The following is a 22,407-nucleotide window of genomic DNA, read 5'->3' on the forward strand; positions in this document are numbered from 1 at the left end:
CGTGAGTTAAAGAGGAAATGACAATGAAATTTCGAAATATTTAGAACTGAAATGATAAGGAAAGCATAAGCAGTTTCCATTTCCTTTATGAAGTCACAGTCTCTGGGCCCACGTGCCAAGCATTTACCTTCTGTTGCCCGTCCAGCTACACTCTGCATCCTCCTCCCTCCAGCCGTAGGGGAATGCCCACATCTATGGGCTGCACAGAGGTTCCTTTGTCCAGGGCTTCCGTGGGATTTGCCCCCCAGTCCTTGGCACCATGATTGCTCTGAGCTGGCTGTGCTTGGCAAGCGTAGACTGCAGCTCCTGTCAGTAGCCCCCTCCTCATAGCCCCCACTTTCACCACCCTGTCCCAGCACCCCCTCAGTCAGGCTGACAGCTTCCGCCCAGGGTAGCTAGCAAAGGGCTGCTCTTGCTAGCCCTTGGTGATATGCCACCACTGTGGTCGCCCTGCACCCTGACTACACCTGTAAACGATGCTTTCTTTAAACTCTCCGCAGAGGGGATCCCTGGGTGGCTCAGCGGTTTGGCGCCTGCCTTTGGCCCAGGGCATGATCCTGGAGACCCGGGATCGGGTCCCACATCGGGCTCCCGGTGCATGGAGCCTGCTTCTCCCTCTGCCTGTGTCTCTGCCTCTCTCTCTCTCTCTCTCTCTCTCTCTCTGCCTGTGTGTGACTATCATAAATAAATAAAAATTAAAAAAAAAAAAACTCTCCGCAGAGTGCCCAGTCTGAGTTTCCACGAACTTCCTATGGATAACCCCACTCTTTCGAAGCGCTGGCCAGCAGTCCAGAACAGTGTTCTCGCCGCTGGATGACGGAGCTCCGACCTTGCGTTCTCCCTCTGTGCGTTGTCCCTACTGCTGACTTGTCAGCACCTGAGGTCAGTAGCTGGGCGTGCTTCATCACCTGATCTTCTGCCCTCAGCGCCCAGACAGGGTATTGATGAAGTCAGCAATATGATTGTCTTATAGGGGATTTGGGGCAGAGTGAAGATTCAGACATCAAGAAGAGAGAGAACTTTAGACCGAGACAAATATAGGTGCTTAACAGAAGACTGAATCCTCAGTTCTGAGCTGGGATTCTTAAGGATTCAGTCTGTTCTCAGGCCATCAAGCGAACAGACGATCCAGACACAAGGGGAGCCGGGTGGGGCATCAGGGCCACGGTAGATGCCTACCCCCGGGGGGGGGGGGGGGCGCCCCACCCGCTCGCCCCCGCCCCCTCCGCCGGGACAGCCGGAGCCCATCTCGCTCCTCCCACCCTAGACGGCCTCCAGCCTTCCCTCCCACCCCCGGGCGGAGTCAGCCACCGGGTCTCCGGGCCTGGGGGCCACAGCACCTTGAGAACTGGTTTGGGACACCTGTCTGCCCTCAGGGGAGGAACCTAAGTTGGAAAGTAGAGAGAGAGCAGACCAGGTCTTAAAGGTTTGGCTTTGGTTGGAAGGAAGGAGGTAAAAAAGATCTTCCAAACTGGGCAGAGCTGGAACAAAGGCCTGGCGGGGGGAACGGGGTGACTTGGGTGGGGTGAGGGGTGAGGAGAGTCCGCGCAGCCTGGGCGTAGAGCCCAGCCCGGTCGGTGGTCGGAGGCGGAAGGGTCACCTGGCCTTCTTCAGGGCCTGTCCTTTCCGGGCCGGGTGAGGGACCCCGCCCGCGCGCCCCAGCGCAGGCGGGCACCGAGTGCGTCCTGGTGCCAGGCACCGCGCCAGGAGCTGGGGGCTCGGGTGGAGGGCAGCCCCGATCCCTGGCTGAGCTCGGGGCCCGGGGGCGGGACCCACCGGCGGCCCCCGGTGCGCTCCACGCGGCGCGGCTCCGCGCCCACTTTACAGCCCGGGAAGCCGAGGCCGGAGCGCGGCGGGGTCGGCGGGGCCGGCGGCTCGGGGCCCCGTCCGCAGGGAAGCTGCCGGGCGCCGCCGACTTCCCGGAAAGGCGGGCGCGCGAGCGCTGGGAGGGGTCCCCTTGCCCCGCCCCCCGGGCCGCGGCGCCGCGGGGCGGAGGGCGGGGGCGGGGGCGGGGGCGGAGGGACCGCGGCCCCGCGGCCGAGAGAACCGGCCCGGCCCGAGGACCCGGAGGAGGCGGCGGCCCCGCGGCCGGAGGAGGAGCGAGCGGCCCCGGGGTGAGCGCCCGCGCCGGGTCGGCCCGGCCTCGCCGCCACGCTCAGGGCGGCCCCAAGGCGGGCGGGCGGCGGCGCGCGGTCGGGGTCCGAGCACGTCGGGGGGCGGGGGGCGTGACTCGGAGCGGAAGCGGGCCTGCGCCTCCGGGTCCTAGAGCCGCCGGCCGGCCGCTGGGCGAGTGGGGCGGGGGCCCGGCGCGGCCGGGGTGGGGGGGGGCGGGGGGTACCCCACGTCCACCTTCCTCCTGGCTCTCGGCCGTCGGGGCGCCCGCACCCCCCGCGGGGACGCTGCGGCCTGGTTCCCAGGGGGGCCGGCCCGCGGAGTGGCAGGTGTGGCCCTGGACGGGGCCGGTGGTCCTGGCTTGGGAAGCCGGTTGCCCACCGAGGGAGTGAGGCATCCGGGGCACTTAGAGCAAGGGCCGCCCAGAGTCAGGGCCCCGGCGCTAGGGGCCCAAGTGGCCGTAGTTCAGGGAGGGAAGGAAAGCCAGTAAGGACACGGGAGTGGAAAGTGAAGAGACAAGTGGCATGCGGCTTGTGTAGAGTCCCCCTTCCCCTTCCCCTTCCTGAAGTCTAGCTCACTGGTCTGGACACTCAAGGTGCTGGGGGGGGCGGGGTTGGGGGAGGTTCAGCATATTGGGGGAACAGGAATGGGGTGGGTCTAATTGATGGGAATCTTGCTTCCCCTCTCCCTCTGCTTCCCTCTTTCCCCCTTACCTCCCCCAGACCAGTGACCACCCAGCACAAGAAAATAGTCCTTTCCTCTTAGTGATGGGCTGAACCCACCTTCTCCCAGTTCCCAGTTCTACCATTGGAGATCCCCTGCCAGTAACTTGCTTTGTGAACAGTGGCTGCTCAGAAAGAGGGCCTCAGTTTCCCCATCTGTGCAAGAAGTGGGTTGGTCAGTTGATTTCTCAGGGCTCTTACAACTCTGCAGTTCTTGATTCCAAGCTTTACTTAAAGCCTGAGCATCAACCATATGCCAGTCCCTGACCTGGGCTGGAGGGGAGGACAACAGTAGCCAAAAGAGCACCTTTCACCCAAAGAAAAAGACATCTGGGTTCAGTGGAGGGGGCTGTGGGAGGAGATGCCACTCAACCTGACCTTGCAGAGTCAGACAGAGAGACCAGTGTAAGAAAACACAGAGGCAAGAGTGTGGGGACAGGCTGGGGGATCAAGTAGCAGCCCCCTGTGGTTGGTGGAGGGAAGTGGGCTGGGAAGATAGGCTGAGGTGATCCAGGTGGGGGTCTGTTGGTAAGTGTCAGTAGAGGGTGCTGTGCAAAGTAGGACAACCAGGACCCCTCTCTCGCAGTGGGAGTGATTTTGGAAGCATTCAACCCAAGCAGAATTTGGAATACAGGTGCCATGTGAAGTGTGGAGATCTGTTCTGGAGTCAGGGAACTCAGCGTCCACACTAGGGACTTCTTTGGGTAGAAGTCGAGGATCAAGGAATGGATGACATGACTTTCTACATCTTTGAGGGATTTTTTTCCCAGAGGACAAGATCCTGCTAGGGGACCTGCCCCTACTTGCCAAACACCTGTCATTCACTTAACCATCCCCATCCTGGCCTGCTTGTTGTGAGTACAAGGAAGAATTCTTGTTCCAGACTCTTCTACCAGCATGGCTTATTGCCTGACATGTCACCTTCCTCCAACTATCACCTTGTTCCTGTCCTTCTTCCCCCCCCATCCTCCCTGAGCATTATTAGAGACTCTAGAAAGTTCAGTGCTCCAGTGCTCCAGTGTTAGCTCTGAGGTTAAAGCAAGGCTTTGTTTGTGGCTGTATTCAGCCTCAGTCTAGGGCTAGAGTCAGGACTCAGATGATCAGGGTCAGGGCCAGGTCAGAGGTCAGCTTGGAATCACAGCTCAGTGTTTCGCCTACACTCAGCCTTAGCCCTAAATTCTGGTCTCAGTGGGTACCTGGGGTCACCTTTCCCAAGGGCTCACACACCCATAGGGCAGGTGAGATGACTACCGCGTGAGTCCCAGAAACCTGGCCTCTATCTGCATGACCCAGGACATTGTATGGGCCAGACTTATGCCTGTTACAGTGGTCACCAGCCATGGTGGAGGTGAAACTAGAATCAAGGACTCCTGCCTCCAAGCCTGGGGCTCTGACTGTTGTTCCAAAGTCTGCTCTGACTCTGAGATGCCTCCATTTAAGAGGCAAAGCAAGTTTGTCTGAATTCTAATAGGCCCAGCTGGGTAGATCTCATTGTATTTTTCCCACCTCCTGGTGCCAGGCACATAGTAGGTACTCAGAACATGTACCATCAGGTGCAGGAGGAGAGGCCAGTGGTTTGTTCTGGTTTGGGGCTGGAGGAGGCTGGCTTGGTGGGGAAGGATCTCTAGCCACTGTCAGAGGAAGTGGCACCCATCTGGACCTGCCACCTCCCCCTCTCCTCCAGCGCCTGCAGCCCCACTCAGAGGCCACCCAGCTGGCCATATCAGGGCCCTTTCCTCTTTTGGGGTAATAAAAGGAAAGTACATTTTTGGTAGAAAAGTCCCTCCTGCTCCCTGGGAATCCCCGGTGGCCGGATGGACTACGGGATATCCCATAGGAAGCTGAAGGCGGAGCCTTGCCACTGCCCCGACCCCCAGCACAATGCAGCCAGGCTCTCCCACGCTGCATCAGCTGGCCCATGGGGTGCTCCTGAGGTCATTTCATCCAGGCCCCTGCCTCTTGGCGGGCCTGCAGGAAGCTCCCGCCACCTCTCTAATGGTCAACAAGAAGACGGATGAGCACCTGTTTGGAGCCCAGGCCCAGATCTCTGTGAGATGCAGTGAGAGGGGAGAGGAAACAAAATGAGATGGGAGGGCTGTGTCCGCTTGGCAGAGGGAGGCAGGGGGCGCCTGGAGGCAGGGCAGGGGCCTGGCCCTAGGGGCTCCGGAGGATCTAGACTCTGGGCAAAGGCCGCAGAGGCTGGCCCAAAGCTGAGGGTGTGAGGGAAGTGATGTGTTGGGCAGTCAAAGCCTTTTGGTGAGGACCTGACCACCACGCTCTCTCTGTGTCCTTGGCCCTGGCAGGGCATCCACAGGTCCTGCCCCTGGACACCTGGCCCTCGGCCCAGCCGGGCCATGGCGCTGTGCCTGAAGCAGGTGTTCGCCAAGGACAAGACGTTCCGGCCTCGGAAGCGCTTCGAGCCAGGCACACAGCGCTTTGAGCTATATAAGAAGGCGCAGGCCTCGCTCAAGTCGGGCCTGGACCTGCGCAGCGTGGTGAGGCTGCCGCCGGGGGAGAGCATCGACGACTGGATCGCAGTGCACGTGGTGGACTTCTTCAATCGCATCAACCTCATCTACGGCACGATGGCGGAGCGCTGCAGTGAAACCAGCTGCCCAGTCATGGCCGGGGGGCCCCGCTACGAGTACCGCTGGCAGGACGAGCGCCAGTACCGGCGGCCCGCCAAGCTGTCGGCACCGCGCTACATGGCCCTGCTCATGGACTGGATCGAGGGCCTCATCAACGACGAGGACGTCTTTCCCACTCGCGTTGGTGAGTGCCACCTGGCCGGCCGGGGAGGGAGGGAGCCACCAGAACCCATTCCACAGATGACGCATTTAGTTTAACATAGTGATTCTGTAAGGGGTTGGGGTTGGGGTTGGAGGGGGGGGCATGGGTTTCATCCCCATTTTGTAGAAGAGGAAACTGAGGCTCGGAGGTTAAGTGTCTGCTCAAGATCAGGCATCTTGAGCTAGGACTGCCTGGCTCTCAACTTGGGATTCTTCTTATCTGAAGCTTAAATGTGCCTCCAGGAGCCACCCTGGCAAGACCACTATGATTCTTGGAACCTTCTTGAAGAGATGCCTCTAGGTCCTCCTAGCCTGTCACCCTTCCTGGGTTGACTGACTTGCAGCCCCCTGTTACCTCTGACTCTTGGCTCCAGGAAAGGGAAGGGGGTGGGGATTGGGAGGGCCAGATTGTATCTCAACCTCAGAGGGTTCTGAGAGCAGAATTTTTCCTTGTCAGGCCCAAGCTGTGGGGCCTTCTCTTATCTCAGCTGGGCAGCCCAGCGAGGGTGGCAAGAGGAGATGAGTAAAGCACACTGGCTCCCCACCCAAGGGCAGCAAGAGGGGGCGTGGGCCCAGGCACTGAGCATGACACTGTATTCATCATGGCATCCCTACCCCCACCCCTATACCCCTCCCCCTGCCCCACCCAGCCTCCTCTTCCTCTAGGTTAAGGCTATGGGAATCAGAGATGGGTGGGGCAGAGTGGGCAAGCCCAGAGGGGAGAAGTCTGAATACTGAGAGAGGCTGGGCAATGACTCACAATTCAGTGCTCACAGCCCCTCCCCATCTAGGGGCCTGCCATTTCCTGCACTATCATGCCCAGCAGTGGACACCTGCATTTCCCATAGGAGGAACCGAGGCCAACAGAGGGACAGTGCATTGAATCAGAGATTCGGAACTGCAGTGTGGGTCTGTCGGGGTCCAGGGCCGCAAGTCTAGATGAGCAGGACAAGTTTGAGGAGCCTGGGCTGGGCGTGGAAGGGCTCACATAGAGGCAGGGCTCAGCCCTATCTGAGAGCCGTGAGGACCCATATGGAGCAGGGTGTACCAATGTGGGCCTGTGTCTGGGCTCTTACTACCTTCTAGTCTTAACCTCCAGGCCTGGGAGACCCCAGGTGTCTGCCTTAATCCTGGGGATGGCTCTGCCACAGCAGAGAAGAAGGCATAGTCACCAAGATCTCTACCCTGAGCGCGGGGCACTGTGCAGAAACTATGCCTTTTTCACAGATGCTGGAGCTTCCCTTGGGCAGGAGCTGTGGTGTTATCTCTGCAGGTTGCTGCAGTGCAGGGCCAACAGCATTTGAATCGGCCTCTAGTCTGTACTAATTAATAGCATAGCCTTGGGCAAGTGGCATTGCCATCATACACTTCTACTTTATCATCATATCTGGAAGGGCTATCCCATATCATATGAGGCAAAAGATGCAGAGGATCCAGCACAGAGCCCGGCTCAAACTTGGAAGGTTCTTTGTGTTACTGTGTAGTTGAAGGGATGAGAGGGACCTGAACTAGTTCTCAAGGAGATTGTAATTCTCAGGATTAGGGATCTGGGGCCTGCTGTGTATGAAGAGGAAGGAGTTGGGATGGGGCTGGAGGAAGAGGCTGGGGTCAGATCATGGAAAGGCTTTGAGCAGCCACCATGCTGCGAAGTTAGAACTTAATCCTGAAGACCTGTGTTTTTTAAAATGGACTATAGATGTTGATAAACTCACCTTAGAACTATATCCAAGATGTCATGGGGCAGCACCTGCAGATGCACATATTTCTGTGGAGAATTTGGGCAAAACTTTCATCAAAGTCGAAGAAGGGTTGGTCAGTGACCCCAACATGGTTGCAGAGTCCTGCTCTGGGTGATGGGAAAATGTGGGACATGATTTGTATTTCAGCAGGGGAGGAGAGGCATAGTGAGATCTGTGCTTTGCTTAAAAGGGAAGCAAGGAGGGGTGCCTGGGTGGCTCACTCAGTTAGGTGGTTGCCTTCGGCTCAGGTCATGATCTCAGGGTCTTGGGATCAAAGCCTACATGAGGCTCTCTGTTCAGCAGGGAGTCCGCTTCTCCTTCTCCCTCTGCTGCTCCCCCTGCTTGTTCTCTCTCTCTCGTAAATAAATAAATAAAATCTTTAAACAAACAAAAGAGGGAAGTGGGAAGAAAGCCGACCTTGGTCTCCCTGTCTGCTGCGGGGCAGTGGCCATCCTGGGTGAAGGCTGCCTGTGGCGGGGAGGGCAGGGTTGGGCAGCGTTTCACCGCCAGGATGCTGATCCCCTCACTGTTGCCCATCCTCGCCCCCTAGGAGTTCCCTTCCCCAAGAACTTCCAGCAGGTCTGCACCAAGATCCTGACCCGCCTCTTCCGGGTCTTTGTCCACGTCTACATCCACCACTTCGACAGCATCCTCGGCATGGGGGCCGAAGCACATGTCAACACCTGCTACAAGCACTTCTACTACTTCATCCGCGAGTTCAGCCTGGTGGACCAGCGGGAGCTGGAACCACTGGTGAGGCCAGGCCCCTGCTGCCCTGCCCTCCTGGGGCTGACCTCAGGGCTTCCGGATCCGAAGGCTGCCTACTTGCAGAAAATCCAATACCCAAATTGATAAATTAGGGGAAGGCAATTCATTTAACAGTGGATTCTTTAATAGAGAATTCATTCAAGTCTCAGTTTAGAGACTCAGACCTACAGCTTGGAGTTGGGGTGGGCAGGGGGCTGGGTGGGAAGACGCCAGGTTTAGGCAGAGCAACAGTCAGGCCCTGTGGTTTGGGAAGGGGGTGCCTGGTAGGCTGAGCTCTGAGTGACCCCTTGCTACCTTATGTCTCTGCAGAGGGAGATGACAGAGCGTATCTGTCACTGAGCCCAAGCCTGGAGTCGCTGCCTGTCAGATGGACCATCTGAACATAGAGTCACTGGGGAGGGGACCCTCAGGAGTCTGGTGGTAGAAGACCCTGAAGTCCCTGGGACCCCTCCACACACACAGAGCCCCTGGACTTGTGGTTCTCTGGCATCTGCCCACATGCCCCCTGACTGCTTAAGGAATGGAGAAGGGGAGAGCAAAAGTGGGCAAACAGAAGGAAAGAAGGAGCTACATCTCCACGTGATGTCCAAGGGTGCGATAGGCTAGGGTTCTGCTCCAGGACTTACCCCTTCGGTGGTGGTTCCCACGCCTATGTGGGGAATGTGGATGTGGCTGAGTTAGCAAGAAACATACAAGAGCGGAAGCAAGCTGTGTGTGAATAAGTGCAGATGACTCTGTGAGTGTGTGATTCTCACTGTGGGGTGTGTGTGTAAGAGCTGCCTGCTGTACCCTCCCTGGCACATAGTAGGCCCTCCCTATGTGTTAGGTCAGTGGTTGAATGAAAGGAAGGAAGTAGGGATTGGGACCACCAGACCATGACCACTGTAGGAGTGACGACAGGTCAGTGCCCCCACTCAGTGTGTCTGACCACGTGTGTAAGTGCACAAAATATGATGTAGATGTAGCTCTGTATTTGAACTTTCAGGCTACCATCTTCCATAAGCATGAGTTCTGGGGAGCAAAGGAACATAAGAAGGGAGTCTTGCCGTGAGTACCTAAATCCTTGGCCCGCCACAGACAGAGATTCTGATTTGCTCACCCGGAGATGCCCAGGAGCTGTCATTTCACTCATCCTTCTGCCTCCAGGAAAGTTTGATTATAGACAGCCTCCTGAGGGCTGGGGACTATCCCTTATGTCCACATAGGTCCTCTGGTCCTTAAAGTGGGAATCATACACTCCAGTCTAGCTCCCGGAATCTATAGACTTGGCTCTCAGGATCTGAAGCCCAGCACAAGATAATCCTCCAAACCAAGGAGCTAGTGAACTTGAATTCAGAAACCCCAGAGAATTGTCTCCCATCCCAGGACAGTGAAGACATATTGCTAGTGAATGGACTCTTCCAAGCTTGGAAAGCCCCCATTGTGCAAGGACCTGCCTCCTGCCCAGCCATCCCCGAGACATTCCAGCTGGTTGGATAGCTGTCCACAGAGAACCTGGGATGTTCGTTCGACACTCCATTACCCCACACTGCCACGTCCAGCCCTGTGCCCAGACCCACAGGTGGGGAAACTGAGGCAGGGTATGGAGAGCCAGGATGGAGAGCCAGAAAGGGCCTGAGGATCCCTGAGGATCATCTAGTCTTACAGAAAAATCTGTACATAGGAGGAAGCCGAAGCTCACACAGCAAGGCTTTTGTGGAGCTGGAGTAGAAACCAGGAGTCTTGACTCCCACCCCAGAGCATGTGGATTGCTGCATAGGGATATGAGCTGCATGGGGAAAAAGGGCTTGACAGCCCCTCTCTAGGGCACAACTGTTCCTGCTTTGAGCAAGGATTTCTCATGAATGCCACAGTGCCCTGCAGCCCCTCAGGTCTGCTGGAGCTGTATGCTGAGCCAAGCCTCCAAAATTATGCCCCTCTCCGTGGCCCTGCAGCTGGCTGATCTCTGAAGAAGCAGATGGGGCTCCTGGGGCCTGCCAGCTGGACCCGGGACCGCTGCCTCTGGAGAAGTTCCCAAGGGAAACACTGACCCAGCAGCTTTGCCAGAGGCTCTGGGGTGCGGTGGGGTCCAGGGGTCAGAGATTCCCTCAGATTCCCTGTAGATTGGAAGATGGGTTCTAGGCTGTGGCCAGTGCTCACTGGGGAGGGGGTGGGAGACAGGAAATCTATTTTTGTGAAACAGAGGGAAGAGTTTATTATTGTTATTTTTGGTAAAATAAAGGAGGCAAACTAAAGCGACATTGGTGGGAAGCTGTGGTCTGGGTGCCACATGGCTCCTTGGCAAGCTATGGAGGGAACTGGGCCAGAATGGAGAAGGGAGGGCTTTTTGTCCTGAGATCCCAGGCCATGTGGAGGGCTGGCTGGTGTGGTCATGTCTGGTCTAGCTCTCCAGGGTGGAGACACCAAAGTTTTCCCAGGGCTCTGGGAATTCTGGACCAAGAATTTCTGGCCTAGTCTAGGACCCCCGGAGTAGGGAGGGCTGGCCCTTGCCTTCAGGGAATTCAGTGTCTTGGGAGTCTTGTTTCAGTTCAGGTTCCCTGGCATGGGTATGCTCACCTCACCCTCTTAGTCCGGGTGGTTTATTGGAGCTAATGGGCCAAGGCACAGAGCAAAAATACAGTCCTAACCCTAATCATAGAAAAGGAAGCCCTTCTCAAGAAAAGGCTGTTTGTTGGCTGCTGGCTAGAGCTCAGAGTGGGGGTGGCAAGACATGGGGCTGACCTCTGAGCTTATTCCTCAGGAGACAGCTGAGCCTGTAGCTAAGGACTTGCTGTCATTCCACTGTCTCTTACCTACCAGCTGCCCAGACGAGTCAGCAAAGGGCCACCTAGAGCTCTTTCCTCTCCCTGAGAAGGAGACAGCCCGGCTCTGTGCAGTGGCCCTCCTGGGGGGCAGAGGCCTGGAGTCCAGTCCCAGCCCGGTCCCTGAGGTATGATGGTGGGCCTCTTTCCCCTCTAGACCTTGATTTCCCAGTCTGTTTCATGACCAGGTGTGGGAGTAAGAGACTGACTTATCTCTGAGCTCCTTTATTACTCACAGTCTGTGGATCATTCACAATCATAAGAGTAATAGCTAATACTAAGTGCCGGGCACAGTTCTAAATGCATGACATGTAATAGCTTACCAAATCAAGTCTGTCTTTGGCTAGCTGCCTGGCTCCCTTCCTGGTGCCCAGTATCCCTGCTTTCACTGCTGTACTATCTGGAAGGCCCTCCACTCTGCTGCTCCTTCTTTGGGCTCACCAGAGGAGGCCCAGCCCAGCATTCTAAAACGTGCCTCTGCTTGCACACCCCTGTGACAGGTCACCCACTACCTCCTCAATGACTGGACAGCTCAGACTCAAAGTTCAGTGTCTGGGCTCGTAATTCTTTTGGAAAACACCATGGCAGAGAAGGTAAATTTATCTCAGGACTGTGTGGCCAAGGCCCGCATTTATCATGGGAATGTCTGAATACATCAGGAAGACATCACAAAACTGCTTTGAGGAATTCCGAGAGGGATGCTCAGAGAAGACTGGACAGAGGTAGGGGAAAAGGAGGATGCAGACCAGAGAGCTGGTGCCTCAGCAAGCCAGAGGAAAGCAGAGAGCATTTCCCCCACTGCACAGGGTGGGACTCAGCAGGAGAGGGTCTTGTGAGAGGCAACGTGTTAGGGGTAGAGGGGCAGTTTGGTTGGGCAGCCACTGCAGAAGGCTTTGTTTTCCTGACTGTTCAAGATCCATGAAAATATTTAGAGCAAGGAATGAGGAGGAACCAAGGCACTCTCCCCATTTTGGGGCAGAGGCACGACATTGGCCCTGGTGAACGCCATAGCTTCTTCTGTGAGGTTTCCTGCTGCCATGCCCACTCTCCCACCCCTGGGAGCTGTTTGTAGCGCGTGGGGAAGGGAGCCACAGTGTGGCTGGAGGTCCACTTGACTAGGGAGCTCTCCTGGAGCCCTTCCTTCTCAGAGCCCTTCAGAGCCTTCACCTAGTATTAACTGAACTTTGTCACCATGAACATAGAGACATAGCAATTTTGAAAAACTAGACTGAAACAAAGGCCTGAGAGATCAGGACCAGCTGGCTAGTGAGATATTCAAGGAAGAGAGAGAGGAACAGGCAGGCATGGCCACTGAGGACATGAAGCTTGAGGAGCCTAGAAAGTGATAGGTGGGAGAGGTCAGGATATACAGGGGCTTTCGGGCTGGACTGCAGGATTCTGTGACTCAACACAGAAGCTTGGGAGAAGGCTCCCTGTCCAGCCTTCACTCAGACTGAGAAATGTAGCAAATTCCTGATTGTTCTCTCCTGTTGCAAACCTCCTTCCATCATGCAGATGCGAAGACTGAGCCCAGAAGAGGAAAGGAACAAACCTTTATCAGGATGGTGGGATGGAAGTCTCAAGAGGCTTTTAACTAGGGGTGCTGACCACCCCCACACGACAGTCCTGAGACAGGGAAGGGAGATTTTACTTCCATTTCAATAAGGAGGAAACACACTCAAGAGTCAGGACCTGAATTAAACCCAAGTCAGCACTCGCATTCCCTCATTACACTTGCAGCCTGGGGAGGGCTGGGGGCTGGTTGAAATAGTAATGTGAATGCAGTTAAAATATTAATTTTCCCCAAGAAATGAACTTTTTAAGTGTTTTATTTTGAACTACTGGGGGTAACGCTCTACTCAAGGAAACCCTTTACAGTGAAATGCTAGGTACACAAACGTCTGAAAGTTTCTTTCTTTATTTATTTCTTTTTTTTTTTAAGACTTTATTTATTCATGAGACACAGAGAGAGGCAGAGACACAGGCAGAGGGAGAAACAGGCTCCACGCAGGGAGCCCGATGCCGGACTCGATCCAGGATCACGCCCTGGGCTGAAGGCGGCGCTGAACCGCTGAGCCACCCGGGCTGCCCCAAACGTCTGAAAGTTTACAGAATTAGCCCTCGTTTTAGGAAAGACTGGCAGCATTTCCCCACGTGCAAAAGGCACTTTAAAAATTCCATCCTAGGTCACGGAAGCTCTAGGTAAATGGTAATTACACCTGCCGCTGCTAGACCGCCTCCCGCCTGGCGCTTCCCCGACTTCCCGACCTTCACTTTGAAAACGCAACCAGCTCGGAGCCGGACTCAGCCAGCCCACCCCACCCCGGCGACCTCCCCGCCCCGGCGACCTCCCGCCCCGGCGACCTCCCTGCCCGGCTCCCGCGCGTCTTCCCAGTTTACTTGGCCCGCCCCGCCCCCAGGACGTAGCCGCCAGGGCGCACGCGCGGGCCCGCCCCCTCCGGCCGGGCCCGCCCCTCGGCTCTAGCACCGCCTCTTCCGCGTTCTCGGAGCGACCGGCAGATGGGTGCGCGCGACCGGTGCCGCCGCTGAGGTAAAGGCGACGTGGCGAGGTATCCCTCCTAGCGACCCGGGGCGGGGAGGGGGGTGCTGTGAACGGGTCGGTGTGCCCGGGACGGGGCAGGTCAGGGCCTTCGGAGCGGCCCGCGGTCACGATCCGATGGTGCTGCGGAGGGACGGCCGACGGGAGCGCCTCCTGAGGGCTCCCGTCAGGGACCGGGTCTGTGACCTGCGGGGTTGCGTCTGCGGCAAAGCTCAGGACGCGGCGCGTGTCGCCGCCCCGGGCGCAGCCGGTGTCTGGGGTTAGGATGAGTCTGCGACAGGTGCCCGGGTCGGAGCTCAGTCAGTGGCCCGCCTGAAACTCCGTCCCCACCAGGCTGTTTGGCTCATAGTCCCAACAGCGCGAATCGATTTTCACGTGCGGAGTTTATCATCCGTGTGCGCTACCTTGTCTTAAAGTTAGCTGTGGTCATCTGAGCGCTCTGCCCATGTGGGGGGCGCTGGACAGTGAGAGAGGAGGCCAGGCGTGTTCTCTTCTTTTTTTGTTAAAATTTATTTAATTAATTAATTGATTTACTTATTCATGAGAGACACAGAGAGAGGCAGAGACACAGGCAGAGGGAGAAGCAGGCTCCACGCGGGGAGCCCGACGCAGGACTCTATTCAGGATCACGCCCGGGCAGAAGGTGGCAAGGCCTGTTGTCTTCTTAGGGAGTCTCCTGAACACCTGTCAGATGGTCAGTGGCAGGTCAAAGCCCAGCGCAGGTGACACGAATGAAATGTTGGACGTGCTTGACGTTGGGCTCCATAGTCCTAGGTTCCTTTTTTTTTTTTTTTAATAAATTTATTTTTTATTGGTGTTCAATTTGCCAACATATAGAATAACACCCAGTTCTCAACCCCTCAAGTGCCCACCTCAGTGCCGGTCACCCAGTCACCCCCATCCCCGCCCTCCTCCCCTTCCACCACCCCTACTTCGTGTCTCCCCCCTGCTGCTTCCTAGCCCTGTGTCCTTGAGTCACTTCCCCTCTCAGAGCTTTGGCTTGTCTTGTATAAAAGGGGTGTCGTAAGGTCGTTGTGAAGGTTGACGAGGATGACGTGTGTCACCTAGTATGGCACCTATTCTAGCGATAGGTCATTTGGGATGGGAGCACTTCAGAGAGGCCCTTGGGGAAGAATTGAGCTGATCCGAGTCTTGAAGCGCCTGTGGACTTTGTAGGTGGAACTGACCGTGCAGAATGGGATGGGAAGGGGACTAGTGCGTTTTGACCATGGCTCATGTGCCAAGCACCTCACTGGACCATTGATGTATATTGTCGCACCAGTGACACTAGTCGCACTAGCAAAAGAGTGAGACTGGAAGTGTTGTAAAAAGAAGACCCAGGGTTGGGTTCTCATATGGAGCTGAACCAGCTGGAGACTTTGGTGTCCCCTTCCCCAGTTTCTCCCACTTGCGTGCTTCCTTTTCTGTGATCCCAGAATTAATTGGGTTCTTGACTTTTGGGAAGCCTGTTACTCTCGTGCTGTAGCTGATTTTGATGGTTAGAGGGGCTGGCAAGTGAGCACCTCTTAAACTTAGATTGCGTGAGGCTGGACATTGGCAGAGAGTGGCTCTGTGAACAGGACCTGTTGGATTCCAGCACGTGCTTAGGAAGTGTGTATGGTCTCCTGTTATATCGTCCCCTAGCAGTCTAGTCATTTGGTTCCTTTTGCATCCTTTTCGTGGGTGCCCATGTGATCTTCCTCAGACAATGTTCTCATCATGTTATGTCTCTGCTCAGAAACCTTGGCAGGCTTCCTTGCCTACTATATAGAGTCTGGAATCCTCAGCCACAGAGACAAGCCCCCGTAATCCGTTCTCAGACTTCTCTCCTGCCTTATTTCCCTTTGTTCTTCCAAACCTGCACCCTGTGCCTCAGTCAAAATAAACTAGTTTTTGTTCCTTAACCACCCCCTCCATGTTCCTTGGCTTCTACTCTCTTCGTGGCATTCCCTCCTCCTTCTCTCGTCTTTCAAGATCAATGTCTCATGTGACCTTCTCAGTGAAGCTTCTCTGATCCCCTTGGCTGAATTAGTTGCCCTCCTTCCCATCTTCTATAGCAGGGGCTAAACTTCAAATTTAGCTCTGATTACTGTCTACCTTGGGGTATGTCTCCCCATGTGTACTCATGTCTGTTTCATGCCTCCTCTTCCTGGCACATAGTAGGCCTTTGCAGTGTTTGTGGTTGAATGAGTCATTAACATTTTTTATGTACTCACTTTGGTCTTTGTTTTATGAGCTTTCAGGTTCAGAGTGGGCCTTTGTGTTTTTCCTTGTCTTTGCGCCTAAGGAGAGCCCTGGTTTAGATTGATGATGCTCTGACTACAGGCATCAAAGGCAAGAAAGTGCAGGAATTCTGTACAAGGCAAGATTATTCATTGCTGTTATTGTTCACGTGCCTTTGCTGTGAGTTGTGTTGGAAGGTGGTACTCTGTTCAAGGACCTGAGCTGAGTGTGATACAGTTCATGCAGGGGAAAACTCACAGGTGGTTTATTAATCTGGTGTCCTGCCTTTGGGCTTGGCATTGGCCCTGGTTCTTTCCACTGGGAACCAGCAACTACAAATTCAGTTTTCCTTGCCAACAGCTTCAGCATGTGGAACAGAAGGCTCTTTGATTATCATAGAAAAATGCACATTGTTGATGATAGAAGGAGCTTGGGAACCATCTGGTTCTACCTCTGATTTTACAGATGGGGAGAGGACCCAAGAGGGGAAGGACCTGATTAAGACTGCACAAGGAATCAGTCAGTGGTGGAGATAGTGCTAAAAGTGAGATAGTACTAAAAGCGAAAGTCCTGACTCTCTTTCTTATTGAGCACTTACTAGACAGGAGATACTGTTTTCATGCTTTAGATGTAATACCTTATATGTAGCTACGTTATATATTGACTCCAGAGTTGTACTGGGTAGATTTGAGTCCTGGCTCTATCACTTGCTAGCTGTGTGACTGGAGCACACAGTCTATAAACAGACTTGGAAACTGAGGCAGACAGAAATCATTCAGATCTACTTTCTGATTCCACTGCTCTGATTTTTAATATGATGGAAATGACAGTCATCTCCTTACCAGTGGAGTGGAACAGTTTTCTAAAGAGCTTGCTCCCAAATCATGTTCTCTCTATGAGTGAGAGATGTCCTCCTGGCAATGTCCCCCTGTAACCTGGGGAAATGTCTTGAGAGGAACCCGGAATGTGTTGAAGGAATGAATGAAAAAATGAAGCAAGCCAATGAGTATTAGTTTATCATGTTTATCAAGTCAGGTAGTAAGTGCAGTTTTAGAATAAATTCAGTCCAGGATCTTTCTGTAAAAGTACCCAATCAAGGGTGGCAAGATTCAATTCAATAAACACATATTTGTGCTCTTGCTATACACAAAACCCCGGTATTGAGAAATACAGAGGAAAACAACACATTTTCTGCCCTCCTATAAGTAATTATCTTCTCAGAGCCTTCTCCCTCCAGTGCAGTTGGGAAGACAGAGAAGCACATAAATAACTGAAATCAGACTGGCTGTGGTAAATGTAGTAAGGAATGTAAACAAAGTGGGAGTTTGGGAAAAGGAGAAATCAATCCCGGCACAACCAAAGGGGGTCTAGAGGATTCCTGAAAGTGGACATTTGTGCTGGGCTTTGGAAAAAAGTTCATTCCTATGAGAAGCTGCAGTTTGAGCAGTGGTCTAGAAGTGGAGATGAACAAGTGTGTGTGTGTGTGTGTGTGTGTGTGTAGGAGAGGATTGGACTTCGTAAGGAGAGGAAATAAGCTGAAGTGGTAGATTGTGGCCAAAATGTAGAGGAGAGTTGGGAGGAAAAACATTAACATTTATTGAGGGTCTGCTCTGCATTGTGACTTGCAATATGTTAGATGCTTTACACACTATAATTTAATTAATCCTCACAATCCTACAATATGGGTATATTTTTCCCCAACTTAAAGATGAAGAAGCCAGACCTTAGAAAGATTAAAGTGTCCAAGGACAGGTAGCAAGTAAGTGACAGAGCTTGATCCAAATTTAAGAGTGTTGGATTTCAAAGACCTATGTTCTTTCCATTATGCTGCAAGGCTCCTAATACCATGACTTGGGCTTGTTTACTCGGGCTGCATAATGGAGGCCAGCCTGGAGCAAAGAAGGTCCCAGAAGGAGAATATCAATGAGGAGCTGTTGGAATAATCCAGTTCAGGCTTAAACTGTGAACCACCAGCCTAATATGGAAGTTACCTGGTCCAGATCTGCTTGATTAGTTTAATGTGTGAGCATTTTTGGCAGCTGCTGTAGCACCATCAACCAAGTGAGTTGCCATCCTTTGCTAGTAGAATCTCAGAATCAGTTTACAGAGGCTGCTGGCAACCTTATGTTTCACATTCAGTTCTAATGTGAGATTAGCAGTTCGTTACAGAAGTGTCCGGGGAGGAAACCCATTTGGCGGATACCATTCCTTCATTTTCTTACCCTCATATTCAACAAGAATCTATAATAGAAGAAAGAGATCCACACTCAGAGTCACTAGGCTGCTACATTCAAGTCCTGGTTCTGTTCATTATCATCTATGAGCCCTTGATCTCAGCTTCTTTCTCTGCAATATTGTATCTGTGTTGCTTTCCTCTTCCTGGCTTGGGGTAGTGTAAAGAAGTGGCCAGGAATATGCACCTGGATTCTGAGAGATTAGGCTTTAAATTCCAACCTCTTATTCTTCTGGATTGACGGTAGTTAGGTTATATATAGACTCCAGAGTTAGACTGGCTTAGATTTTAGTCCTGTCTCTGTCACTTGCTAGCTGTATGATTGGAGCAAGTTATTTAACCTTCCTAGGTCTCGGTTTCTTCATCTGTCAAATGGGGATACAAATACTACCTACTGCATAGCATTGTTAACGAGGATTGAGATAATATGTCAAACACTTAACACAGGGCCCAGCACAGAGTAGGTGCTTGATGAATGTTAGCTTTAGTAGTAATCATATTAACCATGATTATTAATGCTATTGTTTTTATTTTTATTTTTTTTAATTTTTATTTATTTATGATAGTCGCACAGAGAGAGAGAGAGGCAGAGACACAGGCAGAGGGAGAAGCAGGCTCCATGCACCGGGAGCCCGACGTGGGATTCGATCCTGGGTCTCCAGGATCGCGCCCTGGGCCAAAGGCAGGCGCCAAACCGCTGCGCCACCCAGGGATCCCATAATGCTATTGTTTTTATAGAAGATATATTTATTTGGTTGATTTTCCCTACTTTCTTACTCTGACATCTATTTTTCTTGCTTTCCATTGCTTCATCAGGAAACTTTGAAATAATACATTGTTCTATCAGAGCTGCAAAGTATAACATGACAGAAAGTGCCTGCAGGAAAAGGGTCAGTCGAAAGTCAGTGGCTCATTATAAAATCTTACCTGACTTGTGTTTTCGCCTACCTATCTCCACAGTAAACAGAAACAGAGCAGCATATTTATTCCCTTTTGCACAGCCTTCAACAACAGTGCTAAGTAAGACCCCTCCAATTCACTTGCCGAAAAATACAGTAACAGTATCTCTGGAAAAGTGGTACCTAATTTGGTTCTTCTTTCTCTCCAGCTTAAACCCCTCTGACCTTAACTTAAGTCATTTCTTCTTATTCCATTTTCCATGAATGTGGAAAATTTTCTTCTGATTATGAAGGCAGGATGAGATCAAGATTTTCTCAAGAGAACCTTTTGTGTACTTAAAGCCAGAATCCAGTTAGGCCTCCTCTTCTCTTCTCCAGGCTAAGCAGTCTTGGTTTCTTTTACCTCACTCTTAAAACCTATTTTCCGTTTCTTGGATCACATTGGTCATGCTTCTTTTCTTTCTTTTTGGTTTTTCTACTTCTTGGCAGTGACCCAGACTGCTTTGTCTGCTAATAAGAGTCCAGCTAAAACAGTTTAAGAGAAGAATAACTTCAGGTGTTTTCATTCATTTATTAACATTTATTGGGTGTTTGTCCCGTGCCGGGCACTTTGCTAGATGTAAGGTATCCAGAGAGAAATCAGACATAGTCTTCACCCTATTCCCAGCCCACAGTCCAGGGGAGGTGTACAATCACATGTTACATAAGTGTGGAGAGCTGGAAATTGTTGAGGGCAATAAGTAGAAACAGATCATCCATTTTGCCTGAACTATAGGTCAGGATTTCTGCAGAGGAGAGGTAGGACATAATGCAGGAGGGGCAAGGTTGAGGAGGCCCTGAGTGACAGCCCAGGAGTTGGGTTATTCCAATGGTGGTGGACACACATTAGAAGTGTTGGAGCAAGGAGATGACAGGCTCAAATTGGCTTTTCAGACCAAGGATAGAGATACTATAAGTTTTAGTCTTCTCTGTCCTTCAGGGATGTTTTCATATTACTTGAAAGTAATATGATGGATTCCTTGTTTGTATACAGGCTTTTTGCTCTAAAACTTCTATAGAAAAACTAGTTCTTGAACTCTGGAAAAACTTCATTCTGTATACAGGCAGGAAGTTCAGAAGAAATGAGAGGGAATTGGGTGCCCAGCCTATATAAGACCCAGTGGCAGGCTGCTATATGTAGATGTGTTCCGGCCACATTCATCCTTTCCCAGCCCTGTCCCAGGAAAAGGTCCAGGAAGGAAGAGAGGGCTCCAGAGCTCATTGGGGTATTTAGTAAGCAATGCTGAGAAGATTCAGGCAGAGTGAGAGTCAGAAATTCTTTCTGAGGAGGATAAGGGGCCCAGAGGAATTTGAAATGATGCCAGAAGGAATCAGGGCCAACCAGGCCCTTAGAATCCTAGGTCATGAATCTGAAAACCTCCCAATTCTATCTCTCTGCCTTTGTACTTTGTTATCAGTTTATTCCTTCTGGCTGCCTTGTTGTGGTTTACAGAGTACTTTTGAGGGCCACAGATGATCTGGGGAAGCCATATCTCAAGCTAGAGTCATAATTGCTATTTATTGAGTGCCTACTCTGTGCTAGCAATTGTGCCATGAACTTAAAATACATCAGCTCATTTAATTCTTACAACAACCTGCAGCATAGGTGTTCTTGCCCCCATTTTATAGATGATGACAGTGAAGCAGAGACATTAAGTATTGTGGCCAAGGCCACTTCATTAGTAAATAGGAAAGCCAGAGTTGAATCTAGGCCCTCATGGCTTAGAAGCCCATGCACTTTCTACCTCCCCAGCCCTTGAGTAGTTCCAAACAACAGAATAACACAAAATCCATAAAGGGGAATTCTGTTTTTATTATAGGCCTGCTAGAGATGGAAGTGAACAGAGATGCATTTGTGTCCATATGTGAGCTGGGGGGAGGGGAGGAATGAAGTTAGGAGGAGAAATAAGCAGGGTTGCAAACTATGGCCTATATGCCATATCTGGCTTACCACCTGTTTTGTATGGACTACAAGTGAAAAACACTTCTTATATTTCTAAATGGTCAGGGGAAAAATTCAAGAGATTATTTGTGACAGGAAAATTATATAAAATCCAAATTCCAGGGGCACCTGGTAGCTCAGTTGGTTAAGCACCCAACTCTTGATTTTGGCTCAGGTCATGATCTCAGGGTTGTGGGATCAAGCCCCATGGTTGGGCTCTGCGCTCAGTGCAGAGTCTGCTTGTCCCTCTCCTTCTACTCCTCCCCCACTCACACTCACACTCTATCTTCCAAAGCAAATAAAATCTTTAAAAATAAAAAATAAGTTAATTAATAAAATCCAAATTTTAGCATCCATAAGTGAGGCTTTATGAAAAAAATAGCTGCTACATTTATTCCTTGTTGTCTATGGCTGCTTTCACTCTACAAAGGCAAAATTAAGTAGTCATGACAGAGGTCATGTGACATAGCCTAAAATATTTATTATCAGGCTTTTTGTAGGAAAGAAATATTTTATGGATGAAGTAATTTAGTCAGATCTTTACTAGAGCCCTTTTTGAGCCAGATATTAGGTTAGATATTAGAAATAAAAAGATGGAAAAGATCCATCCCCGCCTTTGAGGAGTTTATGGCCTAGTGGGCAAGCCACATATATATGTGAATTGCCAGCTCTGTAACATGCCGTGGATGTGATGAAATGCTGGATGAGGTAGAAAAGAGCTAGGGACTGCTGTAATCTGTGGGGCCACTTTCAGTAATTCGTGAGGGGCCCTGAAGATGAATAGGTGTTATTCTCAAGAAACCACATGCCGGGCTGAGGGACAGCTTGATCGTGTGCATGTTTGGAATGACAAGGTTAGAGGAGAAAGAGACTGTGGAAATGATTTAGATGATCTGTGGCTAGGCAGCTGGCAGGGCAATAGAATTCAATAGAGAAGAAGGGAAGGGATGAAGGATAGGGGTTGGACAAGTTGAGTTTTAGGATACATGATTTGAGGTCATGGTGAAACATATCTGGCTTCTAGTTGGAAAACCATTTTAGAAATGTTAGCACACACACACACACACACACACACAAAAAGAAATGTTAGCACAAGGCCCCAGAATTCAGATTTAAAAAAAAAAAAAGATTTTATTCATTCATTTGAGAGAGATAGAGCAGGAGCAGGAGGAAGGGACAGAGGGAGAGGACAAGCAGGGAGCCTGACGCAGGGCTCCATCCCAGGACTCCAAGATCATGACCTGGCCTGAGCCAAAAGTCAGACACTTAACTCATTGAGTCACCCAGGCACCCCAGAATTCAGATTTAAACTGCATGTTCAGAGCTTTTCCGCTGGAGAAAGGGGAAGCAGGTACTCATTTGACATATGGTAGCTAGAGTCTCAAGATTGAAAATTGCAGTGGACATATAGAAAATGAAGTCATCACATGGTAAGCTAGCGATAATTATGCATTGTTCATGTTTATACTGCCTGCTGCTTTTAGCATCTTCTTTATATTTCTGGCTCTGTGGCCTCCTGTCTGAGACTGGGACCTAGGCACCAAGAGATGGAGTCAGAGCTCATTCATCTCTAAAAATGT

General features: G+C 51.8%; 2 protein-coding genes across 16 annotated transcripts in view; both read left to right on the forward strand.

Annotated features, from left to right (window-relative positions):
- Positions 1 to 1,266: 1,266 nt before the first annotated feature.
- On the forward strand, positions 1,267 to 10,368 carry MOB3C (MOB kinase activator 3C). 4 transcript variants are annotated; one of them, XM_025991896.2, is made up of 4 exons: positions 1,267 to 1,452; positions 5,138 to 5,606; positions 7,913 to 8,115; positions 8,440 to 10,368. In XM_025991896.2, exons 2-4 carry the CDS (start codon positions 5,189 to 5,191, stop codon positions 8,467 to 8,469), a joined length of 651 nt encoding a protein of 216 aa, XP_025847681.1. In that variant the 5' UTR covers positions 1,267 to 1,452; positions 5,138 to 5,188; the 3' UTR covers positions 8,470 to 10,368. The 4 variants fall into 4 exon arrangements, with proteins under 4 accessions (XP_025847681.1, XP_072580195.1, XP_072580194.1 ...); XM_072724094.1 differs by having other exon boundaries at positions 1,296 to 1,426; XM_072724093.1 differs by lacking the exon at positions 1,267 to 1,452 and adding an exon at positions 2,011 to 2,114.
- Positions 10,369 to 13,390: 3,022 nt separating this feature from the next.
- MKNK1 (MAPK interacting serine/threonine kinase 1) overlaps positions 13,391 to 22,407 on the forward strand; it is a 42,713-nt gene continuing 33,696 nt past the window's right edge. For 5 of the 12 annotated variants that reach the window (XR_011994817.1, XR_011994819.1, XM_072724089.1 and 2 more), the window contains exon 1: positions 13,400 to 13,482. The gene's annotated coding sequence lies outside the window, so the exon portion shown is untranslated. Of the gene's footprint in view, positions 13,502 to 22,407 lie in introns of all 12 variants that reach the window. The other 7 variants (XR_011994820.1, XM_072724090.1, XR_011994818.1 and 4 more) reach the window with 5 other exon arrangements.

This window comes from Vulpes vulpes, chromosome 10 (genome assembly GCF_048418805.1).
Source record: "Vulpes vulpes isolate BD-2025 chromosome 10, VulVul3, whole genome shotgun sequence".
NCBI lineage: Eukaryota > Metazoa > Chordata > Mammalia > Carnivora > Canidae > Vulpes > Vulpes vulpes.